Raw genomic sequence first — 23,619 nt, 5'->3', positions numbered from 1 at the left:
TTAAACTTTTTAGTATGACTATAGCTGCTTTAGAAGGCTGAAATTACTTCTTACATGAATTTCAACTTCTCCAGCAGTATCATTTGGTAAAATATCATTATCATTATTTAAAACATTGCCATTCCTTTCTTCTTCATCATTAGCCTATACAATTTCTGGGGGAACAACAGCAATATCAGTTTCATTCTGGTCATTATTAACATTATCATCATCCGTTTCTTCATCAAAAAATCTTTGAAGGGCTTCTTCTAATGTAAGATACCTCATTCTAGGCATTTTTAAACAACCAGAACATGAAACAGAACATCGAAAGGAATGAGTGAAAAAGGAGATTGACTACCCGTTTCCTGCTGACGTTGTGTCAGCGCAACACCTGTTTTCCCTTCCTTCCCAACACAAATATAAACATCTGACTGATGTAATGTTCTGATAAACGGTGACCTTTACTAAAAATAGATCACTCATAAAGACAGCAATTCTTTCGTTAAATATTTTCAGCAAAAATACCCGGTCAAAAATTTTGCTTAAATGTTGCTTAAAGTATGAGATTAATTATTATAAACAAAATGATTGGTGAAGGCAAATATTTTTTTACAGAAATAATCTTCATAATATTCCCTACACAAAATCATCTGCAGCTATAAAATATCTTAGGTAGTTATATTTATATACGCATTATTTTGACCGTTGCGTCAACGCAACACCAGCGGCTAATGGGTTAAATGCTCGAGGTCATGCATGTTTTCCAATTATGAAAAGTTTGCACTTGTGCGTTCCTGCAGCATTTGCGCTCGCTAAAATTGTTAGTCTCGCTTTGGAATCTTTGACACCAGTTGGAGCCTTTTCTGTAGAGGTTGCCAAGGCATTTTGTGGTACATATTGCCAGAAAAGACCAGTTTATCGTTGTAAATTTGTTCTATAGATAATTGTTTTCATATGAAATTTTTAATTGTCTTATACCATGGCGATTTTTAAATTTGGTTAACCAACCTGTCGAATATGTGCACTCAGTGTTTAAGTTCATTTCTTCATGAAATATTTTGGCTTGAGTCATTAGCATTGGACCCGTCAATGGCACGCCCTCGCTACGACGCTGTCTGACCCATTCAATCGTCACGTCGTCATGACCGTCGCTTTTAGCATAATGAACCCTTTTTCTGTTATTCATTGCAAGTGGGGTGTAGGAATCCACAAAAAATTCAAAAAGTTCCTTTTTCTTTTTGCTTATGTAATATACAGTTAACTTTCTAATGTCATACTCCTCGCATAATTTTGAGACGGATATGCCTTTATCCATTTTTTGTGTGATGGACATCGAAACATGCTTTCGATTTGTAGATCCTTTGGCAGCTCCAGAATTGAAACTCTTTTTGACATAATCGAAAGTTTAAGCTTAATTTTTATAAAATTGCTCTAACAGTCTGCAAAAAATAATAAGCCAGATCAAATTAGAAGATTAAGGAACGGCGTAATCTGCAACGTTAACTGGAATGCCTTAGAATCAGTAAAGATAATTTTAGCCTAGCTTATACTGTCTGTTTACTGGCCTTTTCATACTTTGCATGATGCTACAATGAAAAAGAAGTTTCTAAATTATATGCGCTGAGAAAATTGGGTTAGGGATACATGAAGCAGTAAAAAATTTGATATATTTTTTCTTGGATATAGAAAGCAAATCACCTCATATAGAAAGCAAATTAGTCTTTTTACATTTTTCAAACGTTGTTTTATAATAGTTTGCTTCAAAAACTTAAAATGTTCCAGTTGAGGATCTATCTGAAAAAAAAGTAGGGCAAAAATTGCATGGAATCATTACTTCATGATCAGCTAAACAATTCTGTTGTTCAAAATTCACTTCATTATTACTAACAGGAAGATTGTGAAAGATTACTGAGAAATCGCTACTCAAAATAATAATAATAATAATAATATTTTAATGATTATGAATTTTATATACGTAGTGCAAGAGACCAAAAATACTTAAAAAACTTATACTTAATACTAAAACTATGCTTGATACTTAAAAAATTCCAATTTCTTTATTCTTGCTCAATCAAAGCAGTACAGGGTTAATTTTAAGTTAAAGATATATCTAACTTCTGGCAGTAGCTATAAAAGCAATGAGTTGAATCTTGTTTCTGTACTGAATGAGGAAAACTTTCAGTAATGTCCTCTTTCAGTAATGTTAAAGCCATCTGCATATCTCCAACTGTAATGCAATTTTAACTCAGCTTTTTTCAGTTCGGTATTTTTCAGTTTCCAAATATATATATATATTTGGGGGGAAGGGTCTTCCTAACTAAAAAGCATTAGAAAATATTTTCTGTGACCCTTTTCCTTTTGCCTGAAATCATTAACTGCATACTTTCAATTTTCAAGTAAGTTTTCTTCTCCAGTTACTTCTTTATTAACTTTTTTTTTTTCCCCCTGACATTTGAGAGACTGTGCTAGTGGACTTTTGGTCTCTTCTTCAAAATGTTCTGAAGAGGAATTTTGAGCTTGAATAGTTTCAACCTTGTTTTAAGGTATTATGGAATTACAACAGTGGATTTTCAAATTATATTTAAAATTATTTAATATTTAAGAAAGCATGATTTTGTGTGTTCAAGTGTAATAAATAGTTTTTCAGTTGTATTGGCCTGCAGCGACCGAGCAGTAAAGTCACTAAACACTGGTAATTCTACCTGAGTTTAATTGCAGGCCAGCTGACTGTTTGAATGGCTGTTTTCATGGTTTTTCTCATGTGTAACACGGATATGAGCCAGTTTCCCGTAGAAAATCCGCTATGAAGGCATCCCTCCTCTTAGGCAGATAGTTCTCGTGTGCTTTGCCATAATCAAATAAACATAAATTGTATTTTGATGTTAATATCAAAGTTCTGCTCATCATTTTTCTGTTGCATAATGGATTTTATTTTTCTGTTTCAGATATGCCTGTTTCTGGGAAAATAAATGATTGCTTGCCTGACTTAGCTTTATGTCCATTGAATACTTCCAACATTTCTGATAGCATTCACGAAAGCCAACCATTACTGAGCAAAATGGATTCGGAACCTTGCTGTAGTATGAACGTATTTCCTGAAGATATCCAATTCACAACAGTTGTCAGAGAAGCAGAACATGCCATTATACATGGAATAATGCCAGAACGAATCTATCAAGGTTCCAGTGGTAGTTATTTTGTTAAGAATTTTAACAGTGTGAAAATTGGTGTATTTAAGCCAAAGGATGAAGAACCTTATGGCCGATTAAATCCGAAATGGACAAAGTGGATGCATAAAATATGCTGCCCATGTTGTTTTGGACGAAGTTGTTTAGTTCCAAATCAAGGTTATCTTTCTGAAGCAGGTGCTTCTTTAGTTGATCAGAAACTTCAGTTGAATGTTGTTCCAAAAACAAAAATAGTACATCTTGTTAGTGAGTCTTTTAATTATTCTGCAATAGATAGAGCTAAATCTAGAACAAAACGAAATATTATAGAGAAATTTCCTAGGTATCGTTGTCATTTCAACAGAATTGGTTTGCCACTCAAAGTGGGCTCTTTCCAACTCTTTGTTGAAGGATATAAAGATGCTGAATATTGGTTGCGAATATTTGAGTCAGATCCTCTTCCTGAAGATTTGCAAAAAGAATTCCAGTTAAAGTTTGAGAGGCTTGTAGTTTTAGATTATATAATTCGAAACACAGATAGGGGAAATGATAACTGGCTTATTAAATATATTAAGCCTAACGAAGCCATAGGTAATGGTATGGTTCCTTCAAAAGGAGAAATCGAGATTGCTGCAATTGATAATGGTTTAGCATTTCCATTCAAGCACCCTGATTCTTGGAGAGCATATCCATTCCATTGGGCTTGGTTACCTATGGCCAGAACTCCATTTTCAACTGAAACAAGAGACTTGATTCTGCCTCGGATATCTGACATGAACTTTGTACAGGAATTATGCGATGATCTTTTTGAGTTGTTTAAAATAGATAGAGGATTTGATAGAAATGTTTTTGAAAAGCAAATGTCAGTTTTGAGAGGTCAGATATTGAATCTAACTCAAGCATTAAAAGATGCAAAATCTCCACTTCAGCTAGTCCAGATGCCTGCAGTTTTAATTCAGCGAAGCAGAGGGAGAAGTAAAGGCAAGTCACGGGTTGCTGATGACAATTTCACTCAAACATTCCAAAGTAAAGCACCTTTTTTCTCTTGGTGTTAATAAATAACTGTAACTGAGCTTAAGTATTATTTTGTTAAAATTTGTATGGACATCTTGGTAATATATCTTCCATTAGATGAATAGTTTTTGCCAGCTGTATAGAAATATTATGCTTGCCACAGCATGCATTTATTTATTCCTTGTGCTATATTCCAAGCATTGTAAAAACACTGCAAAAATTGTTAACTCCTTAAGCGCATTTTGTTGTGTATGTTATATTTTAAAAACTGAATTTTTGTTTTAAAAATAATCATAAATACTTCATGTTGTTGAAATATGGGCTCAAAACCTTTGCCTTCCCTAAATAATTTATAGAGTCCTATTCCAGTTTATTTTTTTAAACACTGTTGTTGTGTTCAAGTAAACCCTGTCAATCTTGCTTGCATGTATTGTTAAGCATAAGAAAAGAAACATTTAGTTGTAAACTGTATATAAATATCTTTTCAGAAGTAAGATAATGGTTGTGTGTGTGCAAGTTATGTATTATTTTTTCCCCAACCGTGTAGAGTAATTCTTTTGTATTTTAATACATTAAAAAATAAAAGTATAAAAATCTATTTTTAAATGTTTCTATTTGTCTAAATCATGAATAATTATTAGATTTTTTATTACTATTTAAAAATATGTTTTGTAATTTTCTAATTAATTTTCAATATTTCTTTCTAAATTTCAAAAGCAAAAGTAAATCATATTTTTATCAAGCTTTTACCTTTTAAATTTTGCATTCAGAAATATTTTGTTAACTTGAGAATCTAATTGGTATTCATACTTGTTTACAGTTATGTAAAGGGAAATAATGCAAAATTTTTATCAGTAACTCAATTATTAATAGTTACGTAAAAATCATATTCTTTGTAGTAATTATTCTTTATGTTTATACTAAATAGAATTACAATTAAATATTGATAAGAAGAAGACATAAAAATAGTTTTTTCAATGTGATATATTTTATTGAATGCATAACTATGACTTTATCCTTTTTCAAGTAAATAAAACATTTGTTTTTGAAATAAAATAATGATTTATTCAAAGTGTTTTCTATCAAAAGCTATAATATGTGTCATCACTCAAGCAACAAATGGATTTTATGAAGGAGGAAGTTTGGTTGTTTTGAAAAAATTCAGCCAATAATTGATATCCTCTAAGATCTGAATTATCCTCTAAAAAGGCCACTGTGCATGAATTGTACCAAATGGTAATTTGAAAGAGTGAATCTAGTGATATGGTGGATGGGGAAACAATTTCCAATTTCTAGGGTTTCCTTGACTGGTCTTGCTCCTGTGGGGAAGCATTGTCATGTTGAAAATAACCTTATCGTATCTTCACATTCTGTATATTTTTCCTTCAATACTTTGTTCTGATTGATTAACTGTAGTTTTTAATATTCAGCATTTATTGCCTGACTTCACCCTTTTTGTTCCACTTCATACATAGCACAACCTTACTTCCATAAATATTCTGTTTTGGTATTGATGGTCTTAGTTTATTTTAGATGAACCCATGCCTTTCGTCTTTTAGGATTGCCCTAGTAAATTTTTCTTATAACAATCTGATGCCCTCCTCCTAAAAAGTGCTATTTTTATTCAGTAATTCGCATATAGTTTCTCAACATTCATTGTGGACTTTCTTTCAATTAATGCCGGATCCAATTTTTTCCTTTTTTTTTTAAACTATTTTATGTAGGTATTGAGGAATGCTTGGTTAGGAAACAGCCAGTTCAAATTTTGCTTGTCAAGGATCTTCATCTGATGGTGTTTCTAATTTTTCAATCTGACAATTTTGTAACTGGTTTCCATGCTGTTTAGTCATGTGTATCAAAATCATTATTTTTAAAACTGCTCTTTGCAGGTATTTGATGAATATGTCACCGTAAATTTTGAACAGTAAATTGTATGTTTCTGCTGCAGTTTTGTTTGCACTAAATAATGAAGTAAAACATTTTGCAGATGCTACATTTTTTTTGGAGGGAAGGGCACAGAACTTTACTTTTTGGTGAGGTAAAATAATCACTGTTCACACCTTGCCTCCCAGCAACCTTTAATAATTAACAATTGCTGCATGTTAATTATTAAAGGTTGCTGTCAAACCTTTTAGGTGCTGCTGTTGTCAAATTCAGCTTGTGCCAGCAATACTAATAATAATATCAATTAGATAAAGGCTGAATTATATTTGCACACCCAATACTTTTAAAAAGACTGATCCTTCCTCCTCTGATACATCCAGTGTTAATGTTATATTCATACCTTATTGACTGTATTTGAGCAAATTTAAGTATTTTGTTAAAAAAATTATTTTTGTTCTTAAATTTAATTATTTTAAATAAATTCTTAATTCATGAATTATAAGCAATAAATTTAGAAATTTGAAGTATATTTGAGGTGTTTTATTAAATTTCACTTCTTTTAAACTTTAAATATTTTAATAGCACATTTATTTTTTCGTTATACATGCATTTACTGCAAGTAAAAATTAGGTAGGATCAATAATAAAATTAATTTCTGTGTTTGTCTTGATGTTTTAATCATTTCTAATGTTGTTTTATGTTTTAAATACAAAACTGTGGCTGTACATCTGATTTCCAACCAACAGATAAAAACTAATCTTTACTTGTTTGTTTGTTTAATAGATGAGTTGGAGGTTTAAGGCTCTGAGGTTATTTAAAAATCAGCTTTTGGTAGTTTCAGCTACCAAGAGCTGATTGCTACCAACAGCTGAAAGAAACAAGGAAACAAGAAAAAAATGGGGGGGGGATGTTTACAAAAGGGAGGTATATTGGATAACTTCTCAACATGATGAGTTCTATAATATTCTTAGACTGTGGAAAGACTTGAAGTAATTCTCTGGAAGTAAAGCCAATCCTTGGCATCTCATCCATAAATATCCCATTTGTGTTAGAAATCCTGCAATTAGCAATCTCTGCCCGTTACAGCATTAGGTGTTGAACAGGGTTTACTAGAGCTAAACAGGACATTAAATACTAAAACGGGACCATACAGGTCCATAAGCAGCAGAACAGCCACCATGCTGCTTTAAATTAAATATCTCCTTAAAAAAAAAAGATTAACTACTACAGATTTAAACTTCTTCTCTAAAGACTGGTGAGGCGTACCAGCCACTCCATGAAATAACACTTAATTACAAACTTTTCTTACACATAATTACAATAAAATAAAACATGTTACTTACATGTACAAAACATGTTACTTACATGTACTAAATAAATTAATAATATAAATATGAACATTTTAGTTTTAAATAAAGCGGACAGAATATCCTGAACTCATTCAACATACAATTCCATTTTGTTTACAGACGCTTATTTTACAAAGTTTGAGAATCTTAATTTAGACACTACATTTTTATGTAAATCACTTAAGGTATTAAATTTAACAATATTAGGGATAAATCTTTATACACTATAACAACTAAATAACAGGTACTCTAAATTAGCATTTCTTATACCACAAGGACAAGCAAAAATTTTTAATTGAGAACCTTTCATAGTAAGATGGAAAATGTTTATGATGAGTCAAGGCTTGATTAAGATACTTATTACTGAAATTAAATTGTAAGTGGACCTTCCTTTGAAATCAGGGTCATTCCACCTTTCCTGCCAGGAAGACACACTTCAAGCAGCAATGATAAGAGGTTTTTAAATCAAAATGTATCACGTTATACAAAGAAAGTGGAAGACTTTCAAAGTCTTTCAGTTGCTTCTTTGCCAGTGAAAAGTCTTCAGTTGTTTCTTTGCCAGTGAAAGACTGGCAAAGTCTTTCAGTGGCAGACTTTGCCAGTCTATTCGCTAGCTCATTACGATATGGCTTTTCGTGCAAGAGTTAAACATCTCTAAAAAAGCCAAGAAAGATGATCGTGCCCTTTATCTGCTTTATTACTTAGATAGTTACTAAGATGAAAGCCCATAATTGAAATAACAGCCCTCTAACAATTAGTATAAACCTCTACGGGATCTTGTGTGAAATTTGAAATGAGCCAATACAGAGCCTCCCTTGAAGCCACTCGCTCTGCCTGATAGACAGATGCATTATCAGATGGTCTATACTTACTTTGCATACTAAATTTGTTCGTAGTATGTAAAGTAGTTCGTTGTAAAAGTAGTTCGTTTACATTCCTTTCTATTTCGAAGGGTTTCAGAAATTAAATTCTCTATAGCCTAGGTAGTACTTTTACCCAGTGCTTAAATTGCGCCGGAGCCCAGTTCCGATTCTTCTCAGTTTTTAAGATAAATTACAATTTTAGCCGGAGCCCTAAATAAGATGAGCTCCGGTACTTTTTATAAAATGAACCACAATTTAAAGGGGAAAAATTTAGAATTCCTAAAGTTTTAGTTTAACAATAAGCAGACTTTGCAATAATTTATTTCCCTAGAAATACAAACTCATGAGAACATGAGACGTTCAAGTAAATTCCCTCAATTCACATGCAGAAATCTTTCCCTTTAAGAAGGGCAATAAATTTGGGGTAGTTTGTTTAGAAACGCGTAAATTTCTCGCCATGCCATCGTATCTTCTGTATTGTTATCAGTGCTTGCAGTTACTTATCCTCGCAGGAAGGAAAATTTGTGTTCTTAAATGTGCGTTAAATGACTGCGAGTACAATAAGAGTGAAATACTGAGATAAACCACTCAAGCACCTCCTATATATCGTCTTCCCATAGTATCCAATAATGCTGGGGAAAGCGTAAACAGCAACTTTACATTTATTATTAGGAGTCAGATTCAGGACTCATTTTACCCCTGACACACATATGACTATAATTATATCAGCAGAGAGCCGCGGTCAAAGAGAACGTTCTCTCTCGCCAAAATTACCCTCATTTTTTGTTTCCACCCACTCGTACCCTCATTCTGTTTCGCCCTGGAATTTTCATCAGCTATACTTTAAGTCTATTTAATTTTTGTGATGATAAAAGAACTTTTCCTCCCCTCCCCCACGATCAGGGCTTAAATTGGGCCGGAGCCCTGAATAAGAAGGCTGCGGTACTTCTTTTGTGTAATTGAATAACAATTTCAGTAGAAATTTTATCCCAAAAATTTTATTTTAACAATAAAATTGTTAAAAATCGCTTATTAAATTTCAGTTTATCTCTTTACATTTTATTTAATTTTAACTATTTAATTATTTCAATAAATAATAATTAATTATCAATTAAATTATAATTAATTGATTATTGATTAAATAACAATTTATAAATATTAATTAAATAGCTATGAATTAATTTGATAGTAATTAACTGTTTAATTCTTAAATTATTAATGAGTTTAATAGTCATTTTACTTATTTATTTACTCTTGTTCCTCTTTGCTGACGGTCTTCCATAGGGCTCCGGCACTTCTAATCTTAGAAATTAAGCCCTGCTTTTACCTAGCATAAAACCATATTGATTCTTGTTTAAAAGATTATTTGTTAAAAAAATAATATTGCAATCTTTGTGTCATAAGCTTATCTAGCACTTTGCCCCAAGAAGGCAATAAACAAATGGGGCGGAAAGAGGAGAGATCCTCTTTATCCTTTCATTATTAAATAAAACTGAAACAGCTTTTTCCCAACATTCGGGAAAAATCCCTCTTTGGAGACATTCATTCAAAATAGCTACAAAAAACTTTTTATTACATACAAAAATTTCTTGAATAATCTCCATAGAAAGGCCATCTTTGCCTTCATTCAAAGTTTTAAGTGTAAACTCTATTTCATCCAAAGAAAAGTCGTAATCATTTATCGTATCTGGAAGTATCCTGCAGTCTTGTCCTGATGATGAATTGATAAATCATCTTGACTATTGTCACAAGGAAAATGATATTGTAGGAGATAAATTATAGTCTCTTCTATATTTTTAGTGTAGGATCCATCTTGATATTTCAAAGAGGCGATCTGTAAGGCTGGTTTATATTTATTAGCAGCAATATGATAATGAATGCGAAAAGGTTGATTGATATTAAATGTATCACATAGTTGTTCCCATAATGTGTTTCTTGCTGATGTTAATCTCTCGTTTATATTCAGCCAATTTCTTTTTATATAGAATCTTTAACATATTCCTCTCTATTTGATTACAGTCAAAAGTCTTTAATCCGGACTCGTCGGGACTTCGGTGATTCCGGATTATAGATCATCAGTTTAAATCTGGTAAGATGGCATGCAGAAATTATAAAATTAAAAATATGAAACCGTAATTTATAAAATAATGAGCAATTATGATCTGATATTTATTTGTTTACTTTATTAAACATTTCTTTCAACGCGCGCATGCGTAAAGCATACATTATGCATAACCGAAATTAGAAAATTGCAACCAGAAAACTATTTGATTCGTGATATTTATAATGACGAGGAATTTGATTTAAATCATATCAAAGACGAAGTACATCGAGATGAAATACTACATTTAATAAGGAATTATAAGCCGAATAAAATAAAAACATTTGCCCTTGAAGATAACGATAGTGTTGACAGATCAACTTCCAGTTCATTGCGCGCCGCCACGTTCCCCCTCCCTCCCGCCGCGCAGAGCAGCGTGAAATTGATAAACAGATTTCGGAACGGTTAGATAAACAAAGAATATGCCTTTATCCATTTTTTGTGAGCAATTCCACTTTTTGTTTGATGGACATCGAAACATACTTTCGTTTTCGTAGATCCTTTGGGAGCTCCAGCATCGGAAATTCTATTTGACATAATCGAAAGTTCAAGCTTACTTTTATAAAATTGCTCTTACAGTCTTCAAAAAATAATAAGCCGGATCCAATTCGAAGATTAAGGAACAACGCAATCATCAACATTAACTGAAATAGACAATTAGATAATTTTAGCTTATACCGTCCGTTATACATTAAATGCGCAGTGAAAACGTATTCTGCGCTTTTGCACACGCAAATGCGCAGTCGTAAAGGTCTTACGCGCACGCTTAAACGCCTATGCGCATGCGTCAACGCGGCGCATGCGCAGAAAGTTTTTAGCTTTGAGGTCCGGATTATAGATCATTCCGTATTATGGGTGTCCGAATTAACGACTTTTGACTGTATGAATACAGCTCTGTAATTTTTCTTTAGTCGAGTTTGACTCCGTAATGCAGCTAATTTTTCATACCAATTTGCTTGTTTCCCGAAAACAATGTTTCGTTTCCAGTAGCGTAGCTAGTATTCCAGCGCCCTCGGACAACTGAAGAATCTGCTCCCCTTTCTGTGTGCCAAGAATGGAAAACATTGCATTAAAAAATTTTGTAGCAACGATTCGGCGCCACCTGGATGCTGCGCCCTGGAACAGATGTCCCCCCTTTTCCCACCCTAGATACGCCACTGTTTGTTTTACATGATTTTTCCTTTTATTTTTCTTAGAAGTATTTACTATTGAATTTGTAAGATCTTTAATATAAAGATATAAATCAGGTACATTTTCCATATTTTGCTCAGAAACTTCCATAACAAAACTATGCAATTCTGAATGGAAATCTAACCAATTCAAATTCCAAATGTAAAATCGTTCACGAGTCTTCTCAGTGGAAACGAACCATTTCCGAACAAATGAAAATTTCGCAATGGTCAGATCTATCCAACATTGGCCTCTGGCACCGGAAAACGTAGCCGGGCTATCGGGACTATTAACTGCATTCATGTTATTCTATGGAACAAAATTGAATAATGGCCTTGCCTCTGGGGTCTAGCGAGTACTTATAAGGTTCCCACAGGAGATCCTTGGCATTAAAATCTCCACAGATAATTATTTCAGAGACCTCATTCAAGTCAAGAACGCTGTTGATGCCATGCAAATAATCGTTAAAGTCGGCACTTGGAGCACAGTTCACCGAGATAAGAACGGTGATTTTATTATTAATTATGTTAATTGCCACAATATTTGAAGAAGCATACAAAAGCACTGTTGGAGTTTGTCGAACAGAACAATTGCTGCTTGAGGATAATTTTTATCATCACTGAAAATCCGAAATTTCATTGATACTCCCCGAACATTATTATCCACAACATAAGGTTCTTGTAGCAGATTCTCTTCCAAGAGAGCTTCTAATGAACTTAGAGTAGTTCGTAAATCTGTTAGTAAAACAGTAGAGTGAATTTCTTGAGATTTTAGTACAGCTATTGTCCAGCCTGGGGCTCACACTGACTGGAACAACCTTCAGCTGCTGAGTTTAGACCACTTGCCCTTAGGGAAGGCAGCCCCCAGACCACGACAAGATACTCAGCAGCAAGGAAGTTTGTTGAAAAGATAAAACACTTTGCACAATATTCAGTCGCTGAACAAATACTTCCTCTTGGGGGTTATTGTTGTCTGAAAACGCATTTGATGTCAGCATTTATTTGCCTTTTCTTTTTATGTTCTCCTGAGTTATGTTTCTGATGTTGATTTGATTCGAAATTCTAGAAATTCAGCGGAGCTTGTGAAGTTATTATCATCATCTTTTAATATATATTTTATAGATTTTTACAACAAATATGTGCGCATATATTGATGAAATTTCTCTTTATCATATCATGAAACTTGACCCATGTTTCAATCTAATTTTGCTTTGTAAACTTCAGTGAGTCCTTTTGCATATATCTTGTAATCCTCTAAACTAAACCACACACCTATGCATATTGTATGTATGCATATGTGTAGACAGTTTCATGTAGTACAGTTTGAAAAATTTGATAGTTTCACTGAAAGTTCAGAGCTAATAAATGATATTGAACTGAACTGTTTATCAGATTATTACAAACAATTATTTGTAGTTCAGCCCTCATCAAGAACTGATTTCCCAATCTTGAAATTTTCTTCACCACTCTATAATATAAATGTCACGTATAAAATCTAGCCGTACGATGTACTTATTTTATGTTAAATTTCAACTGCACTATGCTACCAGTCTTGCCAAAAAAGGATAACTTTTTTTAAAAAATTAGTGACAGCACCATACATAGTGATACAGAACTACATATGATGGCTTAACGATGTACTTCACAGTAAAATCGCATATTGTGAAAACTATAGGTTACCGCAGTTCTTCTGTCAATGCTATGTTAAAGGCCTGATTTTCAAATAGGCCTTACAAACTGTCTTTGAAATTAAGGAAAAAATTTTAGTAACTTTTATATGTAGTGAAACCTCAGTTTTTTAACGTTGTTTGTTCCTGAAAATTATTCACTTCCCAAAATGTACATAAACTGAAATTCTGAAAGACTGAGAAAGATGGTAAAGGTGTATTGATCGTTCAACAGTGCGCATTTTGGATGGTGTGCTGTTCACGTTTTGTGTTCTTGACACGACTGAAACCAGACGAGGCTATCTGGTTATCAAACTAACATGACTGGGTGCTAGTTATCAAGAACGTTGGCAACTGTCCAACCATGAACCTTAGCCCTTTGAACGTTCCGATAAGCAACTTTTGCAGAAATTTAGAAGCTCAGAAGAATATTGAATTTTGCCGTTATTTGACTAGTCGCTGCTTTACGTTTTTTGGATATAATTAATTTTAAAACTTTGACATAATTTTAAGATAATTTGCTGTCGTCTTGACAATTACACCAATTGAAATAACGCTTTTGTAGTCGCGCAAATATGAATCTTGCAAATGTACCCCATTAAATCTGGTATCAGTTGTCGGTGATATGATGGAAGCTTTCCCTTCCTGGTAAATTTGACTGAGCCGTATAGATCCGTTAAAATTACTCTTTATCTTTTTTCAGATATGTAATTTGTAGAGTTCCGCGCCCTTTGTCTATGATAAAACGTTGAGGAACCTAGTGAATTATGTAGCGACTTCTCGCTGAGTTCAGAACAACTAAGATATAGACTTGAGAAGGGTTAAATTACCCTTTCATCCACTCAAATAAGAATAACAGTCGACACCTTCTCAGGCTTTGATGCAGAATAAGAAACTAAACTAAACGAGATTTAGCCGAAGCTAGACATAATTATGTCTAGTCGCGAATATCAATAGGCACGTATAATACGGCCGAGCGTAACAGCTACAAGAATGACTTAGCCAGAAGGCAAACAAGCGCAATGGACACCTAGCACCCTCTATCGAAGTTAGTTGAACCTTCCTTAAAAACTTCTTATAACTCATTTGCATCCAACACGATTCTAAAAACTCATTCTGGTTGGGAGTTGTAAGGGAAACAATTGATAGGAAAGGTTTCAAAATTAAAATAACTGAAATATAAAATATACCTTACAAATTTATTATTTATAACTTGATTCGCACTTTCATTTTAAGATAAATGTGCTTAATATGGTCAACTGCGAAGGAAACTAACGAGATGCGTATGATATTTCGCCCTGAAAATAATATTGTAAAATTGGACAGGATGCTTTATCCTCAATACATAAAAAAGACTTGCTTTCTTGGTAACAGGTATTATCTCGCGCAAATGAGCACGAATAATTTGTTTTATTTTGAACTCAGATATATTCTTCCTATATGAAGTATATTCCTTACTATATGAAGTATATACTCAGATATACTTCTATATATGTTTATCCGTGATACTTCTGAGACACGTAGAAATTCAAATTTCGCTCTCCTGCTGTTGATAAAATTAGAACCAGAAGTGGCTTGAGAAAATTACCAGAAGTGGCTATGGCTTGAAACTTAGAACATTCCCCAAACATTTCAGCATGAACCCCTGTGTACGCAGTAGCAAACTTTGAGAGTATCTAAACCAGTATCAATACTCTGCAAGAAAACATAAAAGGTGAATTGCTGCATACTATAATCTATAAAAATTAATTTTATTTTAATCTTTAACGATATTAAAAATTCATCGTATAATTTGTAACGTAACATAATCGTATAATTCGTAATTGCGGAGAGCAGGATATGGGGCTGAAACACTAGTGATTCGAAGCTTTAACCTCCTGGCCGTTTGCGACCGCGCAAAACCAAAGTTCTAAACCATATTTAATAACTGACTGTTTTTATATCATATTTACTATTCGTGCTGAAATATATTTACGTAATTTTCTTTGTCTTATATTAATATGCTAATTTTTATGAGCTTCCGAAATGTATCAGGCATTTATTATACACAATTCTTTCAATTCAGTTTTAAGTTATGCCTTTGATAGTTATTACTGCTTTCAGACATTCAACCGGATCGAGCAGATAATTCGCATGCGCTTTCCGGCGGTGAGCATAAATTACTATTAATCTGACCTTCTGATTATATGTGTATTGTTCCATAGAAAGATTCTGTATAATATCAAACGCCTTCAGTATTAAATTATGTAAGTGTGTTCAGTATTTATCGCATCTCCCCACGCGTGTTTTCGTACTGTAAGCGGTTAACATTGTCAGCTAGCAATTGAAAGATCTGTAATTCGAAACTCAGGAAGGATTGTAATTCGAGATTCAGCAAGGGTATAGTTGATTTCTCCTGTCATGAAAAAACGAATAGTCTCCGCATTTAAAGAAGAAAAAAGTACGATGTTTTGTTAAAAAACTCGCGTTTTTTCTTATACAGTGAATCAACTTGCTAAAGCTTGAAATAAAATTATGAGCTTAATGCTAATTTGGGAATGTAAAAACTACTTCATGCTATCATAAAATGAAAAAGTTCTGCTGACAATAAAATGACAACATTGCACATTATCAAATTATTTCCGGCGTTCAAGAGTTCTCAAGTAATAGTGTAGGAAATCATGAAAGTGTGCACAGAAAAAGACAAAAGAGGTACAACACTGCAGAAATCAGTACCACGAATATCTACATTTTGGTAACAACAGCAGCAGTTGTGTGGCTAGGTGGGGAATCAACAGACTCGGACAGATAATGATTATGGGTTTTGCAGTCCATTTGTATGCCATAGTTCATTTGTCTTATTAGCTGGTGGATGTTGATGTGCCAGCCTTTCTGCGATTACTGACTAAAAGTTTTCAATTAGCAATTTAGAAAACTCTCCAGGTAAGGCAAGAATTGAACACCTTGTCTATCTAGGGAAAGCATGGAACAGAATCAGCAGCGTGAAGTCTCGTTTTGTCCTGTTGAAAATGAATGCAAGGGAGTCTCCGAAGGTATGACGTAGTCACGGCAAAGAACGTCAATACATATCCTTTGGTCACAGGTAAGGGGATCGAATTCTAAAGTCGAGCCTCGCAATCGAATTCTGAGGTGTGTTGATACGAGTTTTCTTTGTTCTTGCATAAATCATAGCTCGACCACCTCCACAAAGAAATAAATAAATAAAAAAATAAGTAAACCAGATTTCTGAAGGCAAATCAGCTTTTCCCTCTGTCTATATATACTGCTCTGGGCTTCCAATGTGCACATGCCGTGAAATGCTAATCGTTTGCATATCCGAGCATATAGATTTTTCTACCATGCAAACAAATTTCAGGCTTGCTATGCGCTTCCTTTATGGTATAGCAATTTTAATGGCCTTCAGTGTAACAATAGTGGCCATGGCGAAGTAAAAGTTACAAGGTATTTTCTCCCTCCTTCCAGCATGCCTTCGTAGTGTAATAGTTAGCACACTCGGCGCGTATTCGAGAGGACCAGGTTCGAGGTCCCGGTGAGGCCATTGCACAATTTTTCTGTCTCTTGCCTTCAAAATATCTAATGTCTCTACAAAGTAAACAAGTTTTAGACTGTGGGTGAGTAAATTAAATTCAGGTTTAATGACATCATAGCTTCGTACTGTGTTTGCTATATGTTCAGAGGAATGTCAACATTGCTGTCAGAATTTTTAAAAATGAAATAGACTTTCCCAGAAGAGAAGCTAAAAAATCTTTGTAAGTTTTACTGTTATTTTAATTAATATTTATTTTAAACAGTACGCTGCATGGACTTCATTTAAACCTCTGAAGAATTCATTTTTTGTGAGTATGGATGATTCGGAGTTCAGTGCACTAGTATTTTTTTTTTTTTTTTAATGTAAAACTGCATTGGTCACGGCCGAAGATCTTTTATTACTTACGTTTGGTGTCAAATTCGATGACAGCGAAAGGGTTAAGCATGTGTTAAGGAAACTCTACTAACAGATTTTCTTCGCCAAAAAAAAAAAAAAAAAGGAAATGAAAACTAAAAAATGAACGCGGAAATTAGAACTGAATCCAATTTGGTAATTTTCGCACCTTTTTCTTCCTTATTTCATCAAATGAAAGGAAACTTCTTGCAGCATCGTTGGTCAACCTTGCAGTCTAGTGACCTAAACTTTTGGCAGTGACCAAAGTTAATTTTGATCTTCTGAAACTCGGTCACCCGATTCGAATTTGATCTTTGTCAGTTTTGCGTCCAGAAATTTTTCTTGTAATCCCCATTACAACATACAACTCCGTTCGTAGTTTAGTACGCAGATAAAAGACAAGGAATAAACTCAATGTAAGTCATGAATGTTCATTTTCTTTATAAGCATTTTTGTTTAAATTTAAAGATACCTGATGTTACTGGAATTGAATATTTTAAACTTGTAATTAATATGATGAAAATTTTATTTCTAATCCGCACTGTTGGGTCCTACAAATCTATAAATAAAATTACTCTTTTTAAAGTAAAATTTTGATTTTAGTAATTAAACGCAATATGTTCTCAATATTTTCAATGAAACTAAGGAAACACACATGATATTTCTCGTGATAAATAAAATGTTCATTCATTAGGTAGAAATGTTGTGCTTCAGTTTCTGGAAGATATATCATAACAATTAAAGTTTAATTAATCGTAAAAATTTTCATGTTCATTTTCTTTATAAGCACTTTTGTTTAAATTTAAAGGTATCTGATGTTACTGGAATTGAATATTCTAAACTTGTAATTAATATGATGAAAATTTTATTCCTAATCCGTAGTGTAGTGGGTCCTACAGACCTATAAATAAAATTACCCTTTTTAAAGTAAAATTTTGATTTTAGTAATTAAATATAATATGTTCTCAATATTTTCAATGAAACTATGAAAACACGCATGATATTTCTCGTGATAAATAAAATATTCATTAGGTAGAAATGTTGTGCTTCAGTTTCTGGAAGATGTGTCATTTAATCGTAGAATTTTTAGTTTGACAAAAGGAAATAATGAAAAGTTAAAAAGAAGAGAAAACCTGAAAGGTTTCATATTTTAAACTACGTCCAAAGGGTCTTTTTTTTAACATTTTGTGTGTTACCTTGATTTATTAAATATCATGTTCTTCGCACTTAAACCATAAAATTCAGTTCAAGAGCAATATCGCAAAATAATTTTGAGCATATCTTTAGAATTTCCGATACACCGTCTCACGCGCTGGAGATAAGAATGTTTTTTCTGTACAACGTAGCCATTGCTCACTTTGAAATCCTTGAGTTTGTTTATCAAAAATTCTTAAAGGTTTTACAAAATATGAAATCGATAATAAAACAAATTTCAAATTTGGGCTTACAGATGCCCATATTCGCAATAGGTTACGTCATTCAAAATTGGGTGTCTCTAGGTAGCGTTGTTTTATCACAATGCGAGAAACAGACATACATTTATGCAGATTCTTCATTATTTAATTTCTTCGATTATAATACACGGCGATAATATTTGGTGGTAACAGTTTGAAAAGTTAAACGGACATTCAGAGTGATTCGACGCAAAATTGCAAAACGAAAACAACAGACCATCAGGGACAAAGCTCCTTTGGACTAATTAATCAAGATTTTTCATTTAGAGTAAAGGTATCCTTGGTACTTATGATAACATAATTTGGTATATATGTTAAGTAAGATCACTGAACGAATTTGTTACTTAATTTTAATCCAAATGCTAATAAAAGTTCAATGCTTACTAGGAAAAGACATTCGGATCTTATCTGTTTTCAAAGCATTAAAAACTATTGTAAGCATAAACATATATATGGGTCATTGCATCTTCTGTTTATCTTCTATATGAATGTGACCGCTGAACAATGGTAGTCTTACCTGAGTTCAAACTCTGTCAAACAGCAGGGCTGCATAGGCGTTTCCATAGTTTGGTGAATCATCGGATTATGGTAACTTAGCGATTTTTTGGCGAAAATTTGGCGACCAACCCTGCTACAGCAATTTGCTAGTTTTTTTTTTTTTTTTTTTTTTTTTTTTTTTTTTTTTTTCCTTGACGCCATTTTGTTTTCACGAAGTAAAAGCTTATTTTTTTTTTTTTTACTCAACATTTTTTCCAACAATCTGCTAGCCGAATTACGCTTATGCTAGAACTTTTATGGAACAAAAGTGCTTAATCATGACGAAGATTAGGTGCGAAATTGGGAGAAAGTGCAGAATCGCCCACTGCTTGCCGCGTTTTTAAGAATTGCACATACACGGTATCCATGTACACGTCGACCAATTTTCACTAAAAAAAATCCCAGAATTGCACAAAAATGGCATTGCGCACACTCTTGACTTTATCCATGTACACGTGACCTATTTTCACTTAAAAAGTCAAAGAAAATTGACACAAATCCAATTCATCTTACTCTTGTAAAAAGCGCCAAACAAATAAGTGGGCGATTCTGCACTTTAGCAGCGAAATTGTTTCTAAGTGCTTATTAGCTAAAATCACGATTGCAATTTTCCGGAAAATCTCTCATTTCTCTGAGACAAAATAATCTGTGATTCGAACTGTGTACTTCTCAAATTATTGCTAAAGTCCTACCTAGTAACCTTTATCGCCTTACCAAAATGTCGCCAAACTACCTGTTACCATATTCCAAAGATTAGCCCATAGTTTTTCTACACGTATATCGTGAATATGAACCAGAAAGCCTTTCACAAAACAGTCATCCCTTCCACTAGGACTTAACATGGACAAAATAACATTTTCTTGCCTTTTGAAACCCAAACCGGCCAGCGTAGGAACTCATTAAAAATTCTTATTAGGTACAAGATATGGGAATCAGATTTAAGCGTTTCAGTAAGTGGACGTTTCATCAACAAGTTTCTTTTTTTATGAATGAATGTAACATACTGTTTAATCATTAAACCATTCAAAGGGAATTTAAAACCGCAGTGGAATACGTGGAAGTTAGAAGGTGAAAAACATTTACAAATGAAGGCCAAATGCATCATGCCAGTCTAAAAATAGGTTGAGTGGATAACAAAAGCATGGAATGAAATTAAACCCGATGTAATTCAAAAGTTATTTTTAAAAATGTAGTATATTTAACAATCTAGATGGCACAGTAGATTATTATTTATTTATCGATTAGAGTAGTGCCATTTAAGATAAAACAGAATTCGATGATGTGCCTGAAGATATAAATAACGGAAGATGATAATGAAAATGTTTAAGTTATCTGATAAGGAAAATATTTAAATTCATAAATTGTGTCAATTGCTTTAAATAAACAGCATTTAAATACATGTGCAAATCTTTTTTTTTTTTTTTTTTTATGCTTATCTCTGCTTAATTTTAAATCCATCATTTTTATATCTGGCGTATTCCGCGCATGCATAAATTTCGGTTTTATTTTTATTACTAAAAGTGAGCGTTAAAAATTTAATTTACTAATAAAATTTACTGATTAATTTAATCAAATTCTTTAGTTAGAATTTAAATGCGAAGTGCACATAAAATATATAAAAAATGAATGTTTTCGGCACGATATGACAATAAAAATTCAAACTGAATATCAAAACTTTCTGAGCGAATTATGCGGTTTATTTTCTATACGATGTGATATTTAATGGCAATAGGTAAGGAACTAAGAGATCTAGTTATCAAATCAATAGATTTTAACAATTTTAAAGGGAAATCACTATTGGAAACAAAAGTATCATTTCACATTATGTGAACAAAATAAATATATATTTAAAAAATCTGAAAGCTTGTAGAAGCATTAGGTGTTTTTGAAGCAGGAGAGGTGGAAAATGTGCAGGGCTCTAGTCGAGACTCGAACCTGGACCTCACGAATACGTGCCGAGTGTGGTAACCGTTCCACCACAAAGGCATGTTGAAAGGAGAGAGAAAATACCTTATATTCTTTCCCTTTTAAAGGACGACTGGGAATTAGAGGACCCTAGTCGCCAAATCCTGATGATGAAGAATCATCATCCACCACCTTTTAGTTTGGGCGCCACTGTAGAGTCATTTTAGACTTTTTCGAAATAAGGAAATTTAAAAAATGAGCAATGCCCTCGCCGGGATTCGAACCTGGGCCTATCGAATACTCACCGAGCGTTCACCACGAATACGCGCCAAGTGTTCACCGCGAAGGCATGCTGAAAGGAGGGGGCAAATTATTGCTCTCCCAAAGGGGCGTTTTTTAATGTTTGCATTGCTTTGCGAAAGTACAACATTCTTTTGAAACATTTCATAGGCCAAACTAATGTAAAGCGATGAAGCAGTTATAATACTTTTCTGATTATTTTCACGTCTTCAAAGCAATCCTTTTCCTATCACTTCTAAGATTGCATGGAATTTAAAATAACACAAAAATTAAGAACGGTATGATAAATATATTACTCAAATGAACTGGTATATGTTGCGTAATTTTGACAGCGAACGCATTTAAAGATTTAAAGACGGTGCCAGTGATACGCTAAACAAGAATATCGGAAATTAGACTCTAGAAGGTACAAGACTATCTTTGTATCCTTCAGGTCACCGCATCTGAAGTTTCTCATCCACATCTGTCTCACTGTCAAAAACAGAAGTTTGCTGTCTGTTCTGCGTTAAAGTCGAAATACGACGTTTTGCTCGACTGCTTAGAGCGATGTTCTTTTGTTGTGTCATATATTTCTTTATACTCGCATAAAGCTTTCACAGCTGAAATCATACTTTTTCCTTTTTTTCTTTTGTACCTTGCATTAAAAAAAAAGGTCTTGATTACCTGAATATTTTTTCCTAAGTTGCTATTCTTCCTTCTACAAAAGAGCTTCTGCCATTACAAAAAAACTTCTTTTCGTCTGGAACTTGAGTTGCATAAGAATAGTCGCTTGTTTAAATCGGACAATTAATTAATTCCAGTATAGATCCAAATAATTAATTGAAACCTAATTTAGATTTTACCATTCTTATGTTATTTTACATTTTTAAAATATGCATTAATGTGTCTTGTGAAAATAATCTTGTGATCTTTGGATTACTAAGATATTTAAAAAAGAAATCATATTCTACAATTCTTCGGTTGCCATTCTGGATTATATCGAATTCAAGCCAAGATAATATTTTCATTTTTCGCCCTGTTTACCCTCGAAAAAGCAAAACGCATCTACAGACTTAAATGGAAAATAATACTAATTTAAATGCCTCGTAAATGGAAAATATATACTAATTTAAATCTTTGGCAGAGGCGAAGGGGGGATAAATCGATTTCTCACAAAACGGAGCATATTTATAAATACTGAAAAAAAAAAAAAAAAAAAAAAGTCTATCCGAGGTTGCTAGTACAATCGATGCTCATTGTAATGCCCTCCCATCGTGATGACCGTTCCCTTACAGCGTTGTGCAAGAAATCCTCACATATATTAAATTCACTTTAGCTACAGCAACATTCGTCATAACGATCTTTTGCTTTAAGATACGAAAGATCGTTGCAACGATCGCTGACTGTATTTTTGAAGACAGAATTCAACATTGGCTGCCGCACCAAAATGGGCCTGGATTTGTACCCAAGTCGAACTACCAGTTTTCAGTGCCTTTATCACTCGGCTACTGGTAGGCACCTCGATAAGAAGAATATAGCTAAACTGTTAATTTGCGAGCACACAACATCAAACTTTAAATGAATAAAGGAAATACAAATTGTAAATTATGTTTTGTAGAAAGTTAATCTATAACGACTTTAAATAATTGAAATAATAACTGTGATCTTAAATTTAATTTAATTTAAAATAATGTTTATTTCTTGAATGCCATTTATATTGCGTGTTTACTGTTCCTTTACTTCTGTAAAACATGTACTATTCTAAAATATGTTACTTTCATAACTAAATACAAATGTATTTCACAGTAATTTTATAAGGCACTATCTTTCGTTGAATAAAGATGTTACTCTTTCTTTGATGGCAAGTATAAGAAGCTGTTAGTTGATATACCATTGTAACACAAATTTACATGTAACTCTTTTGATGTAAGCGCTGCTGCCCTTTTTGCACTGATAACAGATTATTTAGATTGCACTTTTTACATGGTCTCATAAAAGCAATTTTTGTAGTTATGAATGAATTATTGGTCACGTGTGACTAAATATAACAACGTAGTTTTGTCACAAAATCATTATATTAGGACATTAAAAATTGTTGTATTATTTATTTATGAACGGTAAGGCACTGTAGGCTGATGGAGGGGACGAAAGCCTTTGTGAAGGACTTCCTGAAGTTAAACTGGCTTGTATTTTCATTACACTTTAAAGAAAAGCCCTTGAAAGCATCCATAAAGCCAATTTGTTTGCAAGGATCTGAAGCTAAGTTGAACTACTTGTGATCAGCGACTTTTTTCACTTCGTTACTAGAGGGAATGGGGCCTGAACA

At 33.2% G+C, this 23,619-nt stretch overlaps 1 protein-coding gene across 4 annotated transcripts in view; it reads left to right on the top strand.

The window, feature by feature from the left end:
• The window catches only part of LOC118198443 (phosphatidylinositol 4-kinase type 2-beta-like), a 28,243-nt gene extending 21,534 nt beyond the window's left edge, over nucleotides 1-6,709 (top strand). For all 4 annotated transcript variants that reach the window (XM_035370119.2, XM_035370118.2, XM_035370117.2 and 1 more), the window contains one exon: nucleotides 2,928-6,709. In XM_035370119.2, coding sequence (XP_035226010.1) covers nucleotides 2,930-4,204 — 1,275 coding nt within the window. In that variant the 5' untranslated portion in view covers nucleotides 2,928-2,929 and the 3' untranslated portion in view covers nucleotides 4,205-6,709. The remainder of the gene's footprint in view (nucleotides 1-2,927) is intronic.
• Nucleotides 6,710-23,619: the final 16,910 nt, after the last annotated feature.

The sequence above is a fragment of the Stegodyphus dumicola genome, chromosome 7, assembly GCF_044657685.1.
Source record: "Stegodyphus dumicola isolate Sdum_Otavi_A_Nest chromosome 7, ASM4465768v1".
NCBI classification, from domain to species: domain Eukaryota; kingdom Metazoa; phylum Arthropoda; class Arachnida; order Araneae; family Eresidae; genus Stegodyphus; species Stegodyphus dumicola.
This window is presented reverse-complemented; position numbering and strand designations above follow the sequence as displayed.